At 39.1% G+C, this 23,721-nt stretch overlaps 1 protein-coding gene across 1 annotated transcript in view; it reads right to left on the bottom strand.

Moving 5' to 3' along the window:
- Positions 1-20,426, bottom strand: part of ELAPOR2 (endosome-lysosome associated apoptosis and autophagy regulator family member 2) — a 61,830-nt gene extending 41,404 nt beyond the window's left edge. Inside the window, exons 1-6 of the mRNA XM_022588623.2 lie at positions 18,955-20,426; positions 12,333-12,480; positions 9,401-9,487; positions 6,990-7,095; positions 5,808-5,960; positions 5,103-5,191 (exon numbers count right to left, since the gene is read on the bottom strand). Coding sequence (XP_022444331.2) covers positions 5,103-5,191; positions 5,808-5,960; positions 6,990-7,095; positions 9,401-9,487; positions 12,333-12,480; positions 18,955-19,178 — 807 coding nt within the window. The 5' untranslated portion in view covers positions 19,179-20,426. The remainder of the gene's footprint in view (positions 1-5,102; positions 5,192-5,807; positions 5,961-6,989; positions 7,096-9,400; positions 9,488-12,332; positions 12,481-18,954) is intronic.
- Between the last annotated feature and the right edge of the window lie 3,295 nt (positions 20,427-23,721).

Here is a 23,721-nt window from a genome sequence, read left to right as displayed (position 1 = left end):
CCCACGCTGTTGGTGAGGCTGTAAATTGGTACAGCCACTATGGAGAACACTATTGGAGTTTCCTTAAGAAACTAAAAATAGAGCCACCTATGATCTGGCCGGCTCACTCCTGCGCGTCTCTATGGTGAAAGCCATAATTCGAAAACACACGTGCACTCCAACCTTCACTGCAGCAGTATGTACAATAGCCGGGACCTGCAAGCAACCAAATTGTCCATGGACGGATGGATAAAGAAGACGTGGTACAGATACAGAAGGGAATGTTACTCCACCATGAAAACGAATGAAATAATACCATTGGCAGCAACATGAATGCACCTGCAGATGACCATACTAAGAGAAGTAAGTCAGAGAGAGAAAGCCAAATATCATGATATCACTTACATGTGGAATCTTAATAAATGGTATAAATGAACCTATTTACAAAACAAATAGAGTCACAGATGCAGAAAACCAACTTATGGTTACCAAAGGGGAAAAGTGGCAGGGATAAATTGGGAGCTTGGGATTAACATACACAGGGTACTATATGTAAAGTAGGTAACCAACAAGGCCCAACTGTGTAGAACAGGGAACTCTGCTCAGTATTCTATAATAACCTAAATGGGAAAAGAATTTGAAAAAGAATTGAGACATGTATATGTATAACTGAACCACTTTTCTGTACACCTGAAACACAAAATTTTAAATCAACTGTATTCCAATATAAAATAAAAATTTTCAAAAAAAACCAGCTTAAATGAAAACCCAATTTTCATATTCTTGGAAAGTTTTTCCCCTTTAAATATGTGCTGTATTTTTAATTTTCTGAGCCGGGTCTTCTACAGCCTGGATTCTCTCATAAAGCTTTTTGGCAAGTTAATGTTTTCTCTTTTTTAAATACTTTTATATCTGAGACTTTCCTTGACACAAATAAATTTTGATTTTACTAACCTGAGCTCATTTTTCAAGCACAGAGATCTTCCTGACCCAGCTTTATAAATCTACTATTTGGTATACTTAACCCTAATGTCTTCATGCAAGTTAAGGATTTTTCAATAATATGATGAAAGTAAGTTATGTGAATTCATATTCTTCTTGGTATGAGTTAGGGTATGTAGAAATACTTTGTTAAATTTATCTGCCTATGGCAAATATATAACAACCGTACTGCTAATCCAGATCAACTATTCTCCTAGCTGCCATCCAATTATAAAATCAAACATTTTACATATAGTTCTTGGGTTAGCCATATATCCAACTTAACCATATCATTGGGTCCACGGTTCTCTGTCTTACCCATAGAGAGAGCTTATCCACACGGAGATCATCCATAGGGAGAAGCTCCATCAAATATCTTGTTAATATTAAAAGATGCCCTCTCTTGAAGAATACTTGCCCATTATCATGGGTCAACATTCTTTTGGGCTCAAATCTCAAGCACTGAATCTGTGCATGTGCTTGTATGTAACCATACAGGGGTACCTCATGCAACACAGGTAAAAAGTGGGCTCTACGCAACCTTTAGGAAACAAAATATATGTAAAATTTTCAAGCTAACTCACTACTATGAAAGCATGCCTACTCTAGCACTAGCCTGTGGCACCCAGGGCAACTCCCTACTCATACCCTCACATTCTAGTCACACTCAGGCTCCCTCCCACGTCAGGTCTTCACCATCCTGCTTCCTCCTGCAGAAATGCTCTCCTCCCATGCCCTTGCCCAGGTTTTACACAGCTCTGAAGCTTTCCCTGATTTGATCAGAGCCCCCCCCCCCAAAAAACCTCAGACTTCCCTGCTGTAGCACTAATAACAATTGGAAATAATAATTCATTTTCTTTGACAGACTACCTCTTCCTCTAAATCTAGACCAGTAGTTCTCAAATTGCTGAGATCTTGGACCCACAGAATCAGAATTACCTGGGAACTTCTTAGAAATGTACATTCTCAGGCCCTGCCCCCGATCTACTGAAACAGAAAATCTGAGACAGGAGCCTCCAGGTGTGTCTGATGCTCACTGAAACTGGACAACCACTGCTCTGCCGTCTATGGAGACGTGCATCTTCTTCTTCTCCCTATCCTTACATGGCCCTGCTCTCATCACCCAGCAACTCTGTATATAACCAATGCTCCGTAAAGGTTCACTGAATAAATGCGTGAATGAGTAGGCATTTCACATTTTTCACAATGTAAATGAGAGTCCCTTAATCAGGATTAGAATGGTTCCAGTTACCAATTTAAATTTTCCTTAAAAATGTCTCCTAGGGCTTCCCTGGTGGCGCAGTGGTTTAGAGTCCGCCTGCCGATGCAGGGGACACGGGTTCGTGCCCCGGTCCGGCAGGGTCCCACATGCCGTGGAGCGGCTGGGCCCGTGAGCCATGGCCGCTGAACCTGCGCGTCCGTCACCTGTGCTCCACAACGGGAGAGGCCACAGCAGTGAGAGGCCCGCGTACCGCAAAAAAAAAAAAAAAAGTCTCCTAGAAGCAGGAAGCAATCAAATAATGAAGCTTCAAAAACTTGAACGTTCCTGTGTCGTACAAATTATAATGTTCAAAGTCTGTATACCTCAAGAGCCACTTCCCTTGATGATCCTCTCCAAGCATGGGGAAAATGAGATCAAAAAGAGTATGACAGGACAAAAAGAGCTAAAACACAGTCGTTGAACAACCTGGGAAACATCACTAAGCCACCGGGAAATCACCAGGCTACTCCAAGCAAGAATAACATACCTCTTAAAAAGATGAACCACAACAAATGAAAATGTTGAAACAAACAAAAATAGAAAAAAATTCAAATTCACATGTGTTATTCACACTTCTTCACTATATCTGTTATCTAATTAAGTTCCCGTTGCATTTTGTTCACTTCTGAAGCTAGAAACATCTCTCTTGAATTAAGTCTTAAAGCAGTTTTTAAAGAATCACTGATATAAAATAGATAACTAATAAGGACCTACTGTACAGCACAGGAAATTCTACTCAATACTCTGTAATTGCCCATATGGGAAAAGAATCTAAAAAAAGAGTGGATATATGTATATGTATAACCGATTCACTTTGCTGGACAGCAGAAACTAACACAGCATTGTAAATCAACTCTACTCCAATTAAAAAAAAAAAAGAATGTCTGAGTTTATGGTGGGGTGGTACACTGTTTTGTTCTATACCAAGAACAAGTTCAGAGTTTACCCAGACACAACAGAAAGAGCGTAATTTGTGTGTATGTGTGTACACAATACGCCTGTGGGTGTGCACATGTGCATATACGAGTATGTGTGCGCATGTGTGTGTATTCTGTGCATTCTACATTTAATATATTTTAATATATGGCTTTACTTCCTTAAGCCCAGGTCAACTAGATTTTGTCACTCTATTCACTGACATAATAAAAACTACTCACTGACATAATAAAAATATGAATTTTGAATACTTTCATTATAGCAAAATCAAGATCTATTTGTATACTGGATCTCATTCATTTAAGCTTCACTAATGCTGAATTAATGACTATTACATAAAATAAACTAAATTTAATTTGCCTTACTCATTAATAAGGGAAGTTTAGCTAAGAAAAGCTTAGTTAAAGAAACATTATTCCAGGTTACTTTCAACCCACCTTAATGGCTCTCTACATACATTTTCCAAATAGAAATAGGCCTCACCTGACCATTATAGTAGGGCATTCAAGATCTTACTTCATAACTCCTTGTCACTCAAAAGCTGTTAGAGTTACTGTTCTTATTAAAAGTAATAGAGGTACTTCTAATCGTTGAAATTTTCCACTGATTTAAACTGGCCTTCCTTTGACTTATTCTGAGTTAGTAAGTACTTGCTATACTGTAAAACACAAGGATATACTTGGTCTTAAGTATTCAAAAGTAAATTCTTTTTAAAAAAAACCCTAAGGACTAAGGGTAAAATTAACAATTATATAAATATAAAAATTACAGATTAGAACCTAAGGATACAAAATTAAGAAAAGAAAGTAATACTGACATCTCTGTATATGTTACAAACTAGGTCAAGAAATTAAATGTCATGATTTCAAAGATACAAAAAACACACAAAGAATGCTGCAGCACAGCCACCTTAACCTCAGTTTCTCCTACTGACATAGGCTGGTAAGGTTAACTTTTTTTTTTTTTTTTTAAGATTTATTTATTTTTGGCTGTGTCAGGTCTTAATGACAGCACGCGGGATCTTCGTTGAGGCACACGGGATCTTTCATTGTGGCACGCGGGCTTCTCTCTAGTTGTGGCTGCAGGTTTTTCTCTCTCTAGTTGTGGCGTGCCGGCTCTGTAGTTTGCGGCACGCGCGCCCTCTAGTCAGGATGCCCAAGCTCAATAGTTGTGGCGCATGGGCTTAGTTGCCCCGCAGCATGCGGGATCTTGGTTCCATGCCCAGGGATCGAACCCACGTCCCCTGCACTATAAGGCAGATTCTTTACCACTGTACCACCAGGGAAGTCCCTAACTTTTTAATTAAGACAATGGCAGGTCAACTGCAGAGTTCCTGTGTGCATTATTCCTCTGGCTAAGTGCCATTTATATGGTAATTACTTTGCATTTAATGCAATTACACAGCAATCTGCCATAACTGAATCAGCCTATGGCTGCATGGCTTTTACTGACCAAAGCTATTGAGTAACCAAATAATTAAAGAGAAGTTACACAGTATTTCCATCCTGTGAGTCACAGAACACACTTTAAGGCTGTGTTTCTCCTGATATTATTTCTGACAAAAATGTAACTGTTAAAAACAGCAGTAATTGATTGGGCACTCACTATGTGCCAGGCACTGTGCTAAGGACCTTAAATTGAGTATTTCATGCATTCTCATGGCAGCCTTATGAAGTAGGTATCGACATTATTCCCGTTTTACAGATGAAAAAACTGAGACTTAGAGCAAATAACTTGCCCACAGCACTAAAAAGCAGTAGATACGAAAATCAAAGCTGGGAAGGTGGGCTTCAGAGTCTAAAACCTTACATTTCCTTCGTGCTACTTACACACACGTACTATGTAAATCTACTCATTTAACTCTCTCATGAACAAATTCGAGTCTGCTCAAATTGGGAAAAGGGTGGATAAATGTGGGATGGAGCTGACTGAACACGGCCTGTACCTTTCCTTCCTCATCACATGGAGTGTGGATCTGGAAATAGTCTTTTGTGGTACAGGGAGGACGCTCCGTACACTTGCTGGATCCTTCTTCTGCAACAGGAAAACGAATTTCAGAAATGAGTCATTTATGTTGTGACTCTAAGAAAAGGCAAACATGAAAACAAACAAACAAAAAGTAGACAAGTGAAAAGTAAAAATAACTGTACCAGAGGAATTTAGGTAGAACTACCTAGGCCTAAAGAACAAAAGGCCTGCATTTTTATTGTCCCTAGAGCAATAAATGTTTCCATGATACACAAGGAGCATATCATAGTTTTTCCAAGAAGACATTAGATTTCCTCCATTATCACAGAATGTTGTAAATTTGGAACAAATTAAAAGTTTCTAAGTACATCTCCATGCCAAGGAATCATCTAAAAGTACAAAATGAACCTTTTTAGACAAGTATAAACATATCCAAAACAGTTACCTTGGCGGGGGAGGGGGGAATAGAAAACATTACAGACAAAGAGAAAAGTCCTGCAGAAAGGGGTAATTAGACGTCCTATTTTACCCACTCAGTATGGATTCCGTTCAGCACTTTGGTTTCTGGCCCACTGTGTCCATCACATCGTATGTGTGATTTCTGGCTTATGACTATATACTCTCAACAAACATAAATTTAGAAAGAAAAGAACAAAGAGTATAAACTGGAGACTCATTTTACCTGAAAACTGGGAGTCCACGTCACACTTGATGCATTCTTTGGCTCCTTTCTCAGAATAGGTGTTTCTGGGACAAACTTGGCAGATGAATGAACCTGGTTCGTCGCTGAAGGTGCCAGGCTTGCATGGAAAGCATTCCGATGTGTATGCCACCCCTGTGTGGTAATGGGAAACAGAGAGAGCATGGGAGGACCGAACAGGAACACGCAAATCAGTGCATCCTTGCTGCCTCTACCTCTATTAACAATAAGCTTAGCCCAGGTCTTTTATATCCCATTAATTCAACACCAAAAACGTATTTACTATGTGCAAGGAACTGGGCTGGATACTGAATTGCACACGTAAGTGGAGCAAACACTTCAACAAGAGATTCAGACTTGATAGAGGTATACAGTCAATGTATAAACTCAGCTGTCAAAAGGCAACTCCACTAATCAGAAGTGGCATAAACTCTAAGGTTCCCTCCAAGTCTATACCATTCTCTCATCTTTGTGGCCACCTGCTCCCTTTTTCTCCACTGTTCACTACGTAGCTGACAAGACCTAAGGGACCCTGGGAAAGGCTCGACTTTTCTTCTGGCTTGTAATTCCAGCCTTTGCCAGCAGATGTCCCTATGACTAATGAGTTAGCATCACAGGAACAGGTGTACCTAGAACATACCAAAACGTTAAGCCAAACTTTAATAAAGGAGAATCAACTGCTTTCATTAAAAGTAGCCCTAATTGAGAATGAACCATGCCAGGGTTTACTGGCTACTCTTCTGAGCCAGAAGCTGGTTCAGAGAGGCAAAAGGTGTAGGAGACAGTCAGGCCAAGATATCTATTTCACTGTTATTTTTAGGGATATAGTGGTGACCTGAATAAGCACTATGCCAGCACAATAGAGAGTTCTCGAAAGAATAGTAGGATCTTATTAATCAATATTATTTTCTTTTATTTAAAGACACCTACAATTGTCATCATGTTTACTTTTTCCACACAGATTAAATAATTCAGTTTAGGGATAGGAAAAAAAAAATCCCAGTCAATTTGCCAAGAATAAAACCAGGGTCTCTAAGCCTATATGATGTCTAACATATTAATCTCTGTCCTAAATCCCCGTGAGCCAGCAAAACCAACAAAGTAATCAATATTTTAACTATTAAATGTGACAGGTGACTACCAGAGCAGACTGCTGGGAAATACCTTCAATTGTGATATTTTTTACCAACACTGGCTTGACGGCCTTGGAACCCATAAGGATGCCTGTAGTTCTCCAGTACAGTATGTTTGTGCCTGATTTCAACATTACCTATAAAGAGAACACAAGATACTCAGGTCAGATAAACCATGCTACCTACAACCATATCTAGAAGCGAATCTCTTATACACTTTTCAATGCATTATAATGAAATGGAACCCACAAATTTAAATCTACTGTTACTTGAGACCTAAGCTCTGCTTCAATTCTAAAAAAAAATAGTTTGCCAACCCCAAAAATATAGTAATGATAAAAGGAAAAGAAAATTCTTCAAGCATGATAAAAGATAAAATGATCTTCAAATAATTTGCATGAAGTCTTGGTTTATATTTCAAAGGGACTCATTTTAGACAGTGAAAGGCACTTGGCCCAATTACATATTGATTGGCTGCCACTAGTCATAAGTAGATCTTTGGGCTCTGAAAACAAAAAAGGTAACAGAATGAGTTTGCTTCATTTTAAAATTACTTAACAAAAAACACTGCAACAGCAACAAGAGAAAAATAGGACTATTCTTATAGAATAACCCGATTTAACTCTACGACTCCAGAACTTAAATGATACCACGTCTAATATTTGCTTCCTTTGCCACCAGAACATTTTTATATTTATAAATCAAAATCCTTTTCTGATCAATTTCATGCTGATTCAGTCAAGTAAACTAATGTTAAGGGTGCCTTGCTTTCTCATTTGCCACCCTACTCTTCTATGCAGTCTCTGGCTGGCCAAATTCAAGCAGTATAAAATTAAAACATATCTGACTACTTCACCCTGCTAGAGATTCAGAGAAGTAGTGTGTTAAGTACTTTCCTTTTGTGTTAAGTCTTTGTAAGTGAAGAAAGCATATTTCTTGCCAAGGGTTACTTGTACCTTCAAAGCCCAGTGGACTGAATGCTTAGGTGGATGGATCTTAAGTGGTACTAATATCACTTCCAGGCATACCGATCAAAAAAGTACTCTGAAAGGGTGCATGATATTAATCACTCAACGATGAGGTACCTGGACTTCCCTGGTGGCGCACTGGTTAAGAATCCGCCTGCCAATGCAGGGGACACAGGTTCAATCCATGGGCCAGGAAGATCCCACATGCCACGGAGCAACTAAGCCCGTGTGCCACAATTACTGGGCCTGTGCTCTACAGCCCACGAACCACAACTACTGAGCCCGCGTGCTGCAACTACTGAAGCATGCGCAACTAGAACCCGTGCTCCAAAACAAGAAAAGCCACCGCAGTGAGAAGCCCTCCCACCACAAGGAAGAGTAGCCCCCTGCTCGCCGCAACTAGAGAAAGCCCGCATGCAGCAAAAAACACCCAATGCAGAAAAAAAAATTTTTTTTTCAAAAGAAAACAAAAAAGGATGAGGTACCTGCTACAACACAAAGGCAAGGATGGGCGGTCACTTATTGAAACAGTGTCCAATCTACACTGCAGGCACCACACTAGGCCCTCCCCATGTATCATCTCATTTAACTCTGCAAGATTGGTCCCATTTCTCTTATGAACCATCAAAGAGACGAAGCCAATTGCCTAAAGAAACACAACTACTGTAAACCAAAGTTAGATTTTAAATCCATGTCTCACTCCAAAGGCCTCAAATAATAATAGATTCAGAGACTGTGTTACCTGATAATTGCCTTCAAGCACTTAAGAGTTGTCCTTAAAGAAATAAGTAGTTAGTCTACCAGACACAACCAGAAAGGGTAGAACTTTGAACAATGGGTGATGAATAGACAGACAGAAAGCAGGTTTCAGCTCCAGACATGGATGAATTTTGTAATACGCAGAGCTGTCCAACAATGGGGTCAGCACAGTCCCCAAAAAGACAAGCTTGAAAATCATTTGTTGGGGAGACTGCAGAGAAAGTTGGATGAAAGAAACTCAAGGATCCTTCCAATGCCAAGAGTCACGGATTCTCTTTCATGTGATTGCCACATCTGTAAACTTACATACTCAGAGGTTCTGTATATTAGTTTTGAGTAGACTTCCTTCCTATTAATGCCCCTTTTAAAAGGAGGAGAGTTGGAGTGTGATGGGAAAGAGCAGGAAGAGGGAGCGAAGAAGAAAGAGAAAGGCAGGAAAGGGCTTTCCTGGTGGCACAGTGGTTGAGAGTCTGCCTGCCGATGCAGGAGACATGGGTTCGTGCCCCGGTCCAGGAAGATCCCACATGCCGCGGAGCGGCTGGGCCCGTGAGCCATGGCCGCTGAGCCTGTGCGTCCGGAGCCTGTGCTCCGCAACGGGAGAGGCCACAACAGTGAGAGGCCCGCGTACCGCAAAAAAAAAAAAAAAAAAGGTTGGGAAAAGGCAGGAAGGAGAAGGATGGGGTTGGTGGGAAGCGGAGGACAGAGAGAAACTTACAGAATGAGAGCCCCATACTCCACTGTCGGTGAGTTTTACCCACTTGTCAGCAGTGGTGTCCATCTCCTGGCACTGATCATTTTGAATCTGTGGAATAAACACAAGGGCCCCAGTAAAGCTTCTTGCATGATGGTTTTAATTAAATTTGTTACTCAGCACAGGACAGGCTGCAAGAGCTTCTTTCAAAGTCTACAAAACAATGGCCATGAGTAATTCTCAACAAGTAAACGTGCCAAGACCTCTGGAGCCTAAGTGACAACTGCATATGAGTTAGTAGTTCTAAGTAAACCATCCTCATTACTGTAACAAAAAGACTAGGCCACTAAGAAGGTGGGGGTGGCGGGGGCTGCTAAGCAGGAGCGGCAGAGGCAGAGGAAGAGAGAGTTAGCACTGAAAATCCACATAAAGGGGAAAAAGTCATCACAAAAATGTAAAAGCTTGCATTCACCAGGCAGGCCCGAAAGTATAAAAATCAAGTTTATTTTTGTAAGATTTGGGGCCGTTAAATTTTTAAATTAATAAATAAATGAAATCTGCTTTGTCTTCCTTTCCCCGGGACTTAACCCAAATGTGTATAGGTAAGTGGCTACAGCCAAAGTCAAAGCCCCCAGCTGGTATCTGGGGACAGATGTTAATGATATTCTATGCCAGTGCAAATGAATACAGCTAATATCTTTAGCACCAAACACTTTGTGCTTTTCAGACAGTTCTTCCCAAATACCTAGGAGTTGGGACATCCTCTTCCAGGCCTATGAAGAATACCTAGACATCAAAAATTTGGCCATCTTGGGCTTCCCTGGTGGCGCAGTGGTTGAGAGTCCGCCTGCCGATGCAGGGGACACGGGTTCGTGCCCCGGTCCAGGAAGATCCCACATGCCGCGGAGCAGCTGGGCCCGTGAGCCACGGCCGCTGGGCCTGCGCGTCCAGAGCCTGTGCTCTGCAACGGGAGAGGCCACAACAGTCAGAGGCCCGCGTACGGCAAAAAAAAAAAAATTTCCATACAAGTTATTTCCTAAAGACTTACTAACTAGAAAACAGATCCTTGCAACAGCCAAATGCCAGACAATACTGACTGCTCCTGAGGACATCTGCTTTAACTGAGTTCAAATGTCATATTTATGTTATAAGCATAATGACAACCCTAATGCAAGTGGGAAGCCATTTTTAAACAGATAGGAACCCTGAATGTACCTTTGGTGGTCAATGTTTAGATAAACTGAAAGGTTTTTTTCAGCTGATATCAGACATCATGGATTATCGTGACATTCTCTTGGCATTCTACAGATCTGAGTTCTCCTGTTATTCTAAAAGTAACCAGTAAAGGTATAACCTTGGTCTAATCATTTATTCTCTCCAGATTCCAGTTTCATCATTTAAAAAAAAAAAAAAGTGTGTGTGGAAGGGAGAGCTGAATGAAACTCCCAGACTCCTAAAATTAAATACTTTACTGCTTTCAATTATGAATTGTTCACAGGTGCATCTTCATCTTTCAGCCTTCAGACAATTTCTTTCCACTAACCATTTTGCAGGATGGCCATAAGGTGCTGACCCTCTGAGTCAATAAACTGCAACCTATAAAGCTGAAACATCAGTGAAAGAAGGAACATGAACTCACCATCCCTTTTCAGTCTCTATCCAGAAGAACAAAGGTACCATTGAGAGAAAGTAGTGAAATTTCATGCCTTAAGAGTACCTTTACTGACAACTCTCAAAGGACTTAATGGACAACACAAAACTAAATGCTTATTCTAACAATTATACGATTATCTTGCTTCTTAACTTTATTTTAGTAATATTGCAAAAATGTCCAATGGAAGAGAGAATCATTCAGTCTGAGAAGTATCTTACACACAAAATGCAACTTAAAAACTCAATCTGTTTGAATATTGCTTAACATCTTAAACTTATCAAAGGACCTTAGAGCTGGGAGGCTTCTTAAAAGGTCTTGTCTACAATCCATTTTACAAAAAGGAATGCTGAGGACTAGAAAGTTAACTTAATTGTCCAATAACACACAACTAGCAATTGCAGAGTTGGGACCTGAGCCAGAATCTCTTGACTTTGAGCCTAAGGCTCATACCTTCATGGAAAATATCTCTTCCTAGCAAACTTTTGATTTAGAAACTTCCATTAACAAGAGCAATATAAATTTGTTTTAGCATTATCAGTACATTTATTCCTGAAATCTGGACCCCAGAAACATTTACAAGATATTTTCCCAGTTACCTGCACAACACACACTTTTTTTTGGTTTAAGAAGTCAATCTGAGAAGTTTTTCTCAAGTATCTGAGTCACTGCCACAACAAATATTTGCAAGATTAGATACAGTTTATATAAATAGTTAAATAATTTTCATGGTAACAGCCGATTCTGTTAGACTATTGTTTTTTCCTATATTCTGTAATGTTATTTAATCTCTTGTCAGAGACATCAACTATCTCATCCATTGATTCCATTGGATTGTACAAAACCGGCAGAATCAGAAAGACACAGACACTCCTAACTGCCCATGAATATACTTAAATAACTCAAATATTTGAAATTGCAAAGAGAAAAAAAGCCTTTTAAACAAAAACTAAAATTGGTAAAAACATATTTTTAAACAAAGTAGCATCTGTAGCTATAAAAAAATTTTTAATGAATCTTGGGGAAAATATCTGTCACACACAGTCTCCACCAAGTGGTTGCCTAATAATCACATCCAAAGGGAAAAACAAGCCCAATGTTACTCTACAAGGTGAGAGCTCAAAGTTAAAGAAACAATATTAACCAGAAAATATTATAGACAAAAACTAACACTTCTTTTCATACTGAAAGCTTCACTTAACACAAAAACCAAGGAGGCATACAACGGAATGGGAACAAATGATTAAGAGAAATTTTATATGAATGTCCTTTAAAAAGTGAATTCTAGAATATAAAAGCCCTTACAAAGAACTCAAAGAAGATGTTGTTGTCCACATACTGGTACTCAAAGAAAACATAGCCCGACTTCTTAAGGTGCACAGCGTAGATCAAGGATACCGTGCAGTCATCACGATTGGACTCTATGTAATTTCCACGAGGGACCCAGGAAGAGCTGTGGAAACAAAACCATTTCATGTCAGCATTCAGAAACCTCTTTTTTCACAAGTTCTGTAACTGAGATTTAAAAGCGGCTCCATCGACAAAGCACAGCAGAGGAGTCTGAAGCTCATGTGGAACTCACAGGCCAACACCATGGCTGGAAAAGGGTTCACTTCTTGTGGCACATGACTTCCTAAATGGTGGTATGGTTAAACAATCAAGTTGCTATGTAACTGCTATTTTTCACCAAAAATTTGATTGCTAAACAGATGATCACTAATTCCAGCTGGCTTAGATGGAGTTATTCTCTCAAACAATATCTAAAGTTTTATTTACAAACATATACTTGGCAGGGGAATGCAGGGGTTCCTTGATTGTGAGAGAAGATATCGTCCTAGAAAAAGCCAATTTAAAGTGAACCTAAATAAAATATAGATCATAGTGTCATAATACATAGTAGAGCTAAAAGTCTGATTGGAAATTTTATCTAAAAAATAAAATGAAATATTAAGAAAATACACTAGTGAACAAAAGTTGGGTTGTAAATCTAACCATAAGCTAATTCTTAATCAATAATGAGTCACGTGCCAACTTTTGGGCCAAAAAAAATTTCCAACCAAGCCCTATGGCAGCACAACTTATTATACTTCTCTTCAAATTTAACTTTCTATCTGGATGATAAGTGAGATTTTGGCAAATTATTTTCTTTTTACTAACAGAAAAAAAAAAATTTGAATGAAAGACTGAGACTTCCACATCCCATCATGACTCACTAATTGGTATTGGATTTGCCCTTTTCTTTAACAATCTAGTAAACTAAACAAAACACGTGAGCCATGTTCAGGCATTGACAATAGGCAGTGAAGGACTGAGATTCCTGACAGCAGGAAAACACATGAGACACAGCCCAAATTGACCCTGACCTCATTCTTCAGGACACTTTCCAGACCATGGCACTGGGAGATAGCACCCAAGCAGAGCACAGCGATCTCACTGAGCCAAGCAGCAGGGATGAATGTTTGGGGCAGCTGAAACAACTGGAATTTTCAGGCCTGAGATGCAGAGAAAACAGGGGCTCCAGAAGTCCATAGGGAGTTTCTCTGAAGGTTAGGGCTTGGGTCTGGAGTGGGCAGGCCTACCAGCGAACAGCCATTGCAAAGCTAAGACATAATCAGAGAGGTCACTTTTATGGGAGTTGCTAGAGCTCCAGGCCAGCCAGAAAGGAGAAAACTTAATAACCCCATTGGACATTCATCTGAGATCCCAGAATTGCCACACTTCAGGAATAAGGGCCATACCCTAGAGTAGGTATCAGCAAACTTGTTCACAAAGGGCCGGAGAGTCAATAATTTTGGCTTTATGAATCATCTGGTCTCTCCTGCAATGCTTAACTAGGCCATTGTAGTTCAAAAGCAGCCATAGACAATATATAAATAAATGAGTACAGCTGTGTTCCAATATAACTTTACTTACAGAAACCGAGGGAGGGCCCACAGGCCACAGTGTGCCCAACTCTTGCCCTAGAGTAAAGACCATGACCTAGAACTAAGTGTGAAACCAATATCGAAACACCCTAAAAAAAAATTTTAAAACCAGACCTGACGAGATCAAGGCATTCTTCTCATAAATAAACTGCCTTCCAGAACAAAATCCAACACCTTTTAAATGAAAGAAAAAAATAATCCACATTCCCTACATCTTAACATTCATGATGCCCCAGATACAATAAAAATTTACTAGGAATGCAAAGAAGTGGGAAAGTATGACCCTTAATTGAGAAAAAAGATAATCAGAAGAAATAGGGGCTTCCCTCGTGGTACAGTGGTTAAGAATCCGCCTGTCAATGCAGGGGACACGGGTTCGAGCCCTGGTCCGGGAAGATCCCACGTGCCACGGAGCAACGAAGCCTGTGCGCCACAACTACTGAGCCTGCACTCTAGAGCCTGTGAGCCACAACTACTGAACCCACGTGCCACAACTACTGAACTCCGCGAGCCTAGAGCCTGTGCTCCACAACAAGAGAAGCCACGGCAATGCCTGTGCACCAGAATGAAGAGTAGCCCCCGCTCATCGCAACTAGAGAAAGCCCATGCGCAGCAACAAAGACCCAATGCAGCCAAAAATAAAAATAAATAAATAAATTTATTTTTAAAAATAAAACAAAAGAAACAGACAAGTATTTAAGACAGCTCTTCAAAATATAATCAACAACATCAAATAAAAGATAAATACAGTGAGAGAAGGGATGAGGAATCTCAACTATTTTAAGGGAAATAAGAACCATTCGTAAAACTAAATGTAAATTCTAGAACTGAAAATTACAATACATGAAATTGAAAATTCAACAGATGACCCTAAGATCAAGTTTGAGACTGCAAAAGAAATAGTCAATGACACAGCAATAGAAACTATGTAATCTGAAGTCTAAGAGAAAAAAATTGGGAAAAAAATAGAGGCTCAGTGACTTTCGGACAACACCAAGTGGCCTAACATACACGTAATTGGAATCATAGAAGGAAAAGAGGGAGAGAAAGGGGCAGAAAAACGTTACTGGTGAAATAGTGGTTAACATAATTCTCAAATTTGGTGACAATATCAACCTACAAATTCAAGAAGCTCAGTGAACTTCAAGCAGAGTAAATACAAAGAAAACCACACCATCACAGTCAAACTGTTGAACAGCAAAGATATAGAGAACATTTTATAAGTAGTCAGGGAAGTAAAAACACATTACATAGAAGGGAACTAACCATACAAAATACAGCTAATTTTTTTTTATCACAAACAAGGGAGAGATTCAGAGGTAATGGAACATCTTTAAAGCATGGAAAGGGAAAAGTAAAAGCTCAGAGTCATACGTCCAACAAAATATTCTTCAAAACTGATGCTAAAATAAAGACATTTTTAGGTTAAACAAAAAAAAGCTGAGAGAATTTGTGAGCAGCAGACCTGCATTACAAGAAATGATAAAGAAAATTTTACAGGATGAAAAAAATAATACTGGATAAACATGACAACCTATATACAGGAGGAAAGAGCACCAATAATGGTAAATATGTAGATAAGCATATTTTTATCTCTTAAGTTTTTTAAAAAACAATTGATTTTTTAAAATTAATTTATTTATTTTTGGCTGTGTTGGGTCTTCGTTGCTGCATTAGGGCTTTCTCTAGTTGTGGCGAGCAGGGGCTATTCTTCATTGCGGTGCGCGGGCTTCTCATTGCGGTGGCTTTCCTTGTTGTGGAGCACGGGCTCTAGGCACACAGGCTTCAGTGGTTGTCGCTCGCGGGCTCTAAGCAGAGGCTCAGTAGTTGTGGCACACAGGCTTAGTTGCTCCGCGGTATGTGGGATCTTCCCAGACCAGGGCTCGAACCCGTGTCCCCTGCACTGGCAGGCAGATTCTTAACCACTGCACCACTAGGGAAGTCCCATCAATTGATTCTTTTTAAAACATTTCATTGTATTATTGGGTTTATAATGTGTTCCTAAATATAATATATAATCATACCTCAAAGATGAGGGTGTAAAGGGAACTACACAGTGTAAAACTTTACACATTACATAAAACTTACATATTATATAAAAGTACAATAATAATGCTAATAACACTTTAAGAATAGATATTGTAATTTGTGGCCTTTGTAAGATATCTGAAGATATAAAAACACTAACCATAACAGAAAACAGTGATAAACTGTACTTTTTCAAATGTTAAACTTTTGTTTATCACAGGACACCATTGAGAAAATGAAAAGGCAAAAGCTACAGACAGAAGGAAATATTACACACACATACATGTATTTCTGCATGCATATGTGTATATATTAAATATTATGTAAATATATTCATGACATGATCTCATGTCTAGCATACACAAAGAACTCCTATAGCTCAATAATAAAGTGACCCCCCAAAAATAGCAAATGGGTAAAACATTTTGACACTTAACACACACACACACACACACACACACACAAAACATATGGACAATGGACAGGCATGAATGTGCTCAACACCTTCATAAAGAAGGGAAATGCAAATAAAAACCACAAGGAGATACTATTTCTCATACACACACTTAGAAAGACTAAAATAAAACAAGACCTGACAATACAAATGTTGGTAAATATGTACAACAACTAGAATTCAAATGCACTGCTGGACTCTAATGCTACAACCATTTTGAAAAGTTCTTAGTCAGTTTCTTATAAAGGTCAATGAACATCTTTCCATATGACCCAAGCAACTAAAAAGAAGTAAAAAGAATACAATATTGGGGGCTTCCCTGGTGGTGCAGTGGTTGAGAGTCTGCCTGCTAGTGCAGGGCACACAGGTTCGAGCGTCTGGGAAGATCCCACATGCCGTGGAGCAACTAGGCCCGTGAGCCACAACTACTGAGCCTGCGCATCTGGAGCCTGTGCTCCGCAACAAGAGAGGCCGCGATAGTGAGAGGCCCGTGCACCGCGATGAAGAGTGGCCCCCGCTTGCCACAACTAGAGAAAGCCCTCGCACAGAAATGAAGACCCAACACAGCCAAAAATAAATAAATTAATTAATTTTTTTAAAAAAAGAATACAATATTGGGTGGACGGAAAAAAGGAAGAAAGGAAAAAAGGAGGGAGGGAGGAAGGGAGATAAGCGAAAAAGTAACAGGCTGAAATCTACACTGAGACAGTTATGCTCAATACACTGAAAAATTTCTGCTTATCATTCAATCTCTTTAATGAATAAACAATTCCAAATTTATTGGAATTAGAAAAAGAAGCCACACAATATCTCCTGCCCACCAAGACAAAGATGTGAGATCTCATAGTATCCTACTACTACCTTCCCCTAAGGAACACTTTTATTTAAAAAAATTGAATTAAATTATACACACACACGTTTCCCCCGTTACACAAAAGTACAGTGTTCCTATGAAGCCTTTCGTAAGCTGAAATGGTGCAAAGCAAAGAAGCAATTACCTTACGACACATCTTACTAATGGATTTACAAAATAAATCAAGATAAAGCATAGATCCCAGGCACAGTTCGAAGTTACGGTGGCTTGATGCTGAGATGCTGCATGTAGCTCCAGGAGAGAGCTTGGTGGTGCCCCTCTCGCTGCCCATGGTGCACACTGCCACTATGACAGCCTCCCTTGCTGCAAAACCAATGCTGAACAGTATTTTTGCTTTTTGCCCTCTTTTTTTTTTTTGTAAAAGCGAAAATCCTCTTCAGATTTCTTTTGGTTAGCAAAAACAGGTACTAATATAGGTTTTTCATAAAAGCGAAATGATATAAAGCAATCTTGGGAAAAGCAGGGGATGCTTGTGTGTGTGTGTGTGTATGTACATACATAAATATACATCTTGAACTGCCTGGGTCCAATTATACGCAGATTATTTTCACTAAAGACACATTACAGTACTACTTGATCCATGGTTGGCTGAATCCGCCAGATGCCGAAGGGTGGATACAAAAAGCCAACTGTTAAGTTATAAGTGGATTTTCAACTCAAAGGAGGATCGGCACCCATAACTCCCACATCGTTCATGGGTCAACAGTGTATGCATGTGTGTACATATACACATACGTACGTGTATATATATGCACATATACATTTTATACATAGTTAGAATTATTAGATATAACAATTCTGTTAATGCTATCTAACGTCACAACCCTATGTGATGAAATGACTGTTATCAGAAGAGTAAAAATATCAACTGGCAGACAGAGAGACAGCTATATAAAGCAAGAGGGAATGGAGGGAAGGTAGGAACGAGGGAGGAGAAAACACATCTGTTATCACAGCTAAATAATTCCCCAGCATCTTTAGCTCAGAGTAAAAATACTGAGTCGTGAGAAACCATCCTTGTCAGAAGGTAGCCCGAGGCCTAAAGTTAAATTCTCCTAAACATGGCCACGTGAAAGGGGAATGTTACACAGTCAATACAAGAAAACAGGAAGGGTAACAGCCCAAAGATAAACATTTTGTGTTTTTTCAAAACAGTTTATCATTCCTCCAATGTTGTCACAGGCAAACCTAATAATCTCCTATTAAAAAGGTGGAAATTAAGTAAAGGTGATTTCCACTTTAGGTGTTTAACCCACCCTGTAACCGGAGACACTCAAGTGTCAAAATGAAGATTATACATTTTTCCTCTCAGGGGAAAAGAAAAAACATTGAAGTTATTCATTAAAATTACAGAAGGGTTTGTAGAAACACCACTGACTTTAATATAGTTATAAATGTATTATTAGAAAATTAACTTGTTTTCTTAATAGCTTTATTGAATTTTTTGCGTACAGTATCTATTATGTCCTAAGAGCAACCATTTTAACCTCATGAAAGTTCAGCTACATTATTCATAAGGACTGTTAAAAAAAACTGTGACTACTTGCAATTAGTTTATCTATAATCCCAATCACTACCAAGATTATCCTCAACATCTTTCTGGAAAAGAGCAACCACACCCTTCTCAAGGCTCCTTTGGATTCTTACTTGTTACAGCCATCTGGCCTGCTGTCAGAAGGGCCGACCACAGTGTCCATGAATGTTGCAACGTTGGAAAATCCTGCCGGCAATTCATCCCATTCATCAAATTTGATGCCACTGCCCAAGGAGTAGGTGCCTTCACCACACTTACTGCATACCTGATTCTTCATTTCTAGATACTCCCCAGAAGCACAGGAGAAAGCTGGAAGGCAGAAGAATGTATAATCCATTAGTCATCACACCCCCCCATCAATTTCATCCCCTTCACACTGTCACCAGCATTATTTTTATAAGGCTCTGATCAGGTCACACCCTAATTAAAGCTTTCCAAAGTCTCCCTTATCGCTACATGCACTTCAGTCTGACCCCGACCTATTTTACCAGGCTCATCCCTTGACCCATTCTCTTCCAACCATAACAAAATTCTTAACACTCCCAGAATATTTCATCCTCTTTCTCGCCGCTGTGGTCTTTCTTCGGAGATGCTGACCAACGCACCTGCTCACCTGGAAAACTCCCGTTCCTAAGTCAAAAAACGACCCTCTTCAGAACAGAAGGTGGGGCCTTACCCCACCAGGCAGTCAACTGTGCCTCTCTCTGTGCTCCTACAATACTCTTCTCATAATACCCCCCTTAAAGATAGACAGACGGATGGATGGATAGATAGATACCACTTATCAATCGATGTGAGACTTCAAGCTTCCAGAAAGCAGGTATCATTGTTATTTTTGAATTCCTAATTGTACCGGGCAAATACTGAGTGCAAATAAAAGGCTGAACCAGTGAGTGATATAAACTTAACGGGGATAATGAGAGGGTAGTGCTTCACATGCAATAGCTAAACAAGTATCTCCACCATGAATCCATGTTTTCACTATTCACGACTCCCACTGAGTCATTTCCACAACCTCCTTCTTTTTACTGATGATGTCAAGTTCTGTGTTAATGCTCAGAACTAGAGCCAGAAAACGGGAGCCACAGGCAATACGCAGGACAGCTGACACAGTTATAGAAAAGATGGCAATTCTGCCGCTAAGTTTTTATTCATTCAGCAAATGCAAATCTATGTCCCCCAAGAGTGTGGCTCTGTGCTCAGAGCAGTATTAGTCACTCAAACGTAGCAAAGAGCTTTCTAATCCTTTAATCAGGATATTAAAGAAACAAGAACAAAATAAGACCTCTAAATTATCCAAAGAAGAAAAACAAATCTCCCAGCAGAGAGCGAAGCAGCAAAACTTCACATTTAGGTAAACTCCCTTTTAGAATACATTTGGAAATGTAACAAGAAATAAAACAAGCTAATTTTTAAAAAACGAATTAAAGAAATAGAGTTAAAACCCACACTCATCTACTTACTTATCCACGGAATAAATGTTTTTCTTCAGAAAAGCTTAAGATGCTGTACAATGCATTTCTAACCCTCAAATCAACACCCCTAAATTAGCAGAACATCAGAAAATAAGGAAAGGTCAGGCAAAAAGTATTGCATGCTGGCTATAAGGTCAAAACTATCTTGGGGTCAAGTTGTACCACTCCCTAAATCTGTGACCTTGAGTGAGATACCTCACCTCTCCGGGCCTCAGTTTCTATCTCAGAAAAAATAAGATGATAATCATAGTGCTGCCTGACAGAGGCACAACGACAAACTAAAAAACACTATAAAGTGGTTAGCACAGTGCCCTGCCTTTAATAAATGCTCACAACACGTGATTATGATCACTACAACATACCAAGAAAGAAACAGTTATAGAAAAAAATTTCTTTTACTTTTTATGCTTTATAGCTCTTCTAGAAAACTGATAAACAATACCATAAAACAAGAGCCCACATTACACTAAATCAAGGGTCAGCAAACTAGAGCTCACAGGCCAAATCCGGCCTGCTACCTGCTTTTGTAAATAAAGTTTTATTGAAACACAGTCATAACCGTTCATATACATATTGTCTATAGCTACTTGCACACCACAGTGGCAGAGGTGAATAGCTGTGAGAGAGACTGCACTGCCTGCCAAACCGAAAATATTTACTTTCTGATAAAACAAAGTTATCTTTGAAGACAGTTTAGTCTAGTGTCCAAAACTGAACTCTTAACTTAAATAGTGAGAAGTAACTTTTTATGATAAGTTGTTAAAAGGGACCCTAGACTCTAAAAAGGAGATGATTGTGTTTGTGTTATTTCAGAGAGTGCCCACTGCCCTTTAAAGTCATTAAGAATATCGCCAACTCTTTCGGAGGTATTTCTCTAAGGTCAGAAGGAAAACTGAGAGATAACGTTAACAGTAAATGTATTGAGTATAACACAGCCAATTCTTTTTACTCACAGTAGTTATACAAAGTTATCATGAAAACTAAACTGGCAAATAATGAACCATTGCTCCTGGGGAAAATACAGGCTTAGGCTCCTGTGATTCTCTAGTCACAATATCTTCATCAACAAGTCACAGTATCATCTTCATCAATATCTTGTTTTACGGGTTTTTCAGCCGGAAAACATCTTATTTAAAATATATTGTTGATTCATCAACATTAAACTTACGGCCAACAGCACTAATACTTATACTTAAACTAAGCTTATTTAACACGTGAATTTTCTCCAAAAGGCAAGGGACAGCCTTCTTGCACTCAGGATCACTAGCCAGCACTTCAGCACTATTTTAAACAGTAAGATCACCAATAAAAAGCATAAGAATGCAAAAAACATGGCATTAAATAGACTGTGCAAACGACACTGTTGGCAGTATGCGAGATGAAATAAGGAGGCAGCCTGTCACCGTCTTCAACCTCAGCTGGGACCACATGGTCGGGTGACTCATTTTTACTGCTCTGTACATGTCTGCAAATGGCAGTGAAAGTATTACATGGACTGATTTGAGAGTTACAAATAAATTTTTTAAGGTAGGTAAATTTGCAAATATGGAATCCATGAATAATCAGGATTGATGTGTTTTAATAGATCTGTGAAGGAGGAAGATACTATGCCCATTCGCCAGAAGCAGAAATTGACACACAGTACATTTAAATAACCCTATTAGAAAATTATCCAATTAACAAGTGGCAAACATGATATTCAAATTTAGCTCTCTGATTCCAAAACTCATGTGCCAAGAAAATTCAATTCAAGCAATAATTATTATAATCAATGCAAAAAGGGCAAGTAATGTCAAATTAATTCATTATTATATTTCACATCTTTCTTCATTTGCTGTCTTGAACTGTTAAAAAATATTCATGTGCATTATAAAGCAATAACAATTCCCTACCCCCAGGTATCTTATGAAATTTTTAATATATTATAGCTGAAACACACACATTTATGAAATATTTTAGCAAGTTACTAACTTCTATATGCCTCAATGTCCACACCTATAAAAGGAAAATAACAGTAATATCTATCTCCAAGAGTTTTGGGAGTCAATGAGATATTCCTTATAAAATATTTAGCAGTGTGCCTGACATAAAGCACATAATAATTGTTAGCTGCAATTATTTTTATTTTTTATTTTTTTAAGGAGCTTTTATTTTATTATTTTTAAATTAATTAATTAATTTTTGGCTGTGTTGGGTCTTCGTTTCTGTGTGAGGGCTTTCTCTAGTTGTGGCAAGTGGGGACCACTCTTCATCGCGGTGCGTGGGCCTCTCAGTATCGCGGCCTCTCTTGTTGCGGAGCACAGGCTCCAGACGCGCAGGCTCAGTAGTTGTGGCTCACGGGCTTAGTTGCTCCGCGGCATGTGGGATCTTCCCAGACCAGGGCTCGAACCCGTGTCCCCTGCATTGGCAGGCGGATTCTTAACCCCAGCGCCACCAGGGAAGCCCCAGCTGCAATTATTAATAATATAATTCAGGAGTCTGGGACAATCAGAATTCTGCCACTGGACTGATGATTTTACACATCTTTAGAATAATTACATGGTCAAAGTTAGGTGAATAGGTATAGGGCCTTTAGTGATACAGAGGAACTAAAGAGTCTACAGCTTTTTGTATTTTAATTATTGCTTCCTCCTCAATCTTTTTTTCTACCCTGGAAGCCAGCTCTAGAGCCACATGTCAAAGGAAAGGAAGAGCCACACGTTCTTATTAAACACAATTTTCTCCATGAGATGATGTCAACACGGCCCTATCGACCTTCTTCAGGCAGGCATCAGTGAGGACCAGCTTTTCCTTTTCTTATACCTTCTGTCCTACCCACATCTACTTTCTACTTGGACTCTGCTTTCTTGGCCTTTGGTTTTTAGTTGAATTAGAAGGGGTTTTATAATATTAAGGACTATACTCTTCATTTGAATTCGCTTACAGTACAACATAAGACTTTTTAAAATTAAAATATAGTTGATTTACAACGTTTCGTTAGTGTCTGGTGTACAGCAAAGTGACTCAGTTATACGTATATACACATATTCTTTTTCATATTCTTTTCCATTATGGTTTATTATAGGATACTGAATATAGTTCCCTGTGCTATACAGTAGGACCTTGCTGGTTATCTATTTCATATATAGTAGTTTGTATCTGCTAATCCCAAACTCCTAATTAATTCCTCCCTCACCCCCTTTTGCCTTTGGTAACCATAAATTTGTTTTCTATGTCTGTGAGTCTGTTTCTGTTTTATAAATAAGTTCATTTGTGTCATATTTTAGATTCCATATGTAAGTGATATGATATGTATGGGATCTGTCTTTCTCTCTGACTTATTTCACTTAGTATGAAAATCTCTAGGTCCATCCATGCAGCTGCAAATGGCATTATTTCATGCTTTTTTTATGGCTGAGTAATGTT

This window comes from Delphinapterus leucas, chromosome 9, assembly GCF_059928025.1.
Source record: "Delphinapterus leucas isolate spDelLeu-1000000601 "Yukka" chromosome 9, BTC_Dleu_Yukka2, whole genome shotgun sequence".
Taxonomy (NCBI): Eukaryota; Metazoa; Chordata; class Mammalia; order Artiodactyla; family Monodontidae; genus Delphinapterus; species Delphinapterus leucas.
Note: the sequence above shows the minus strand (reverse complement) of the source record. Positions and strands in the feature narration are given on the sequence as shown.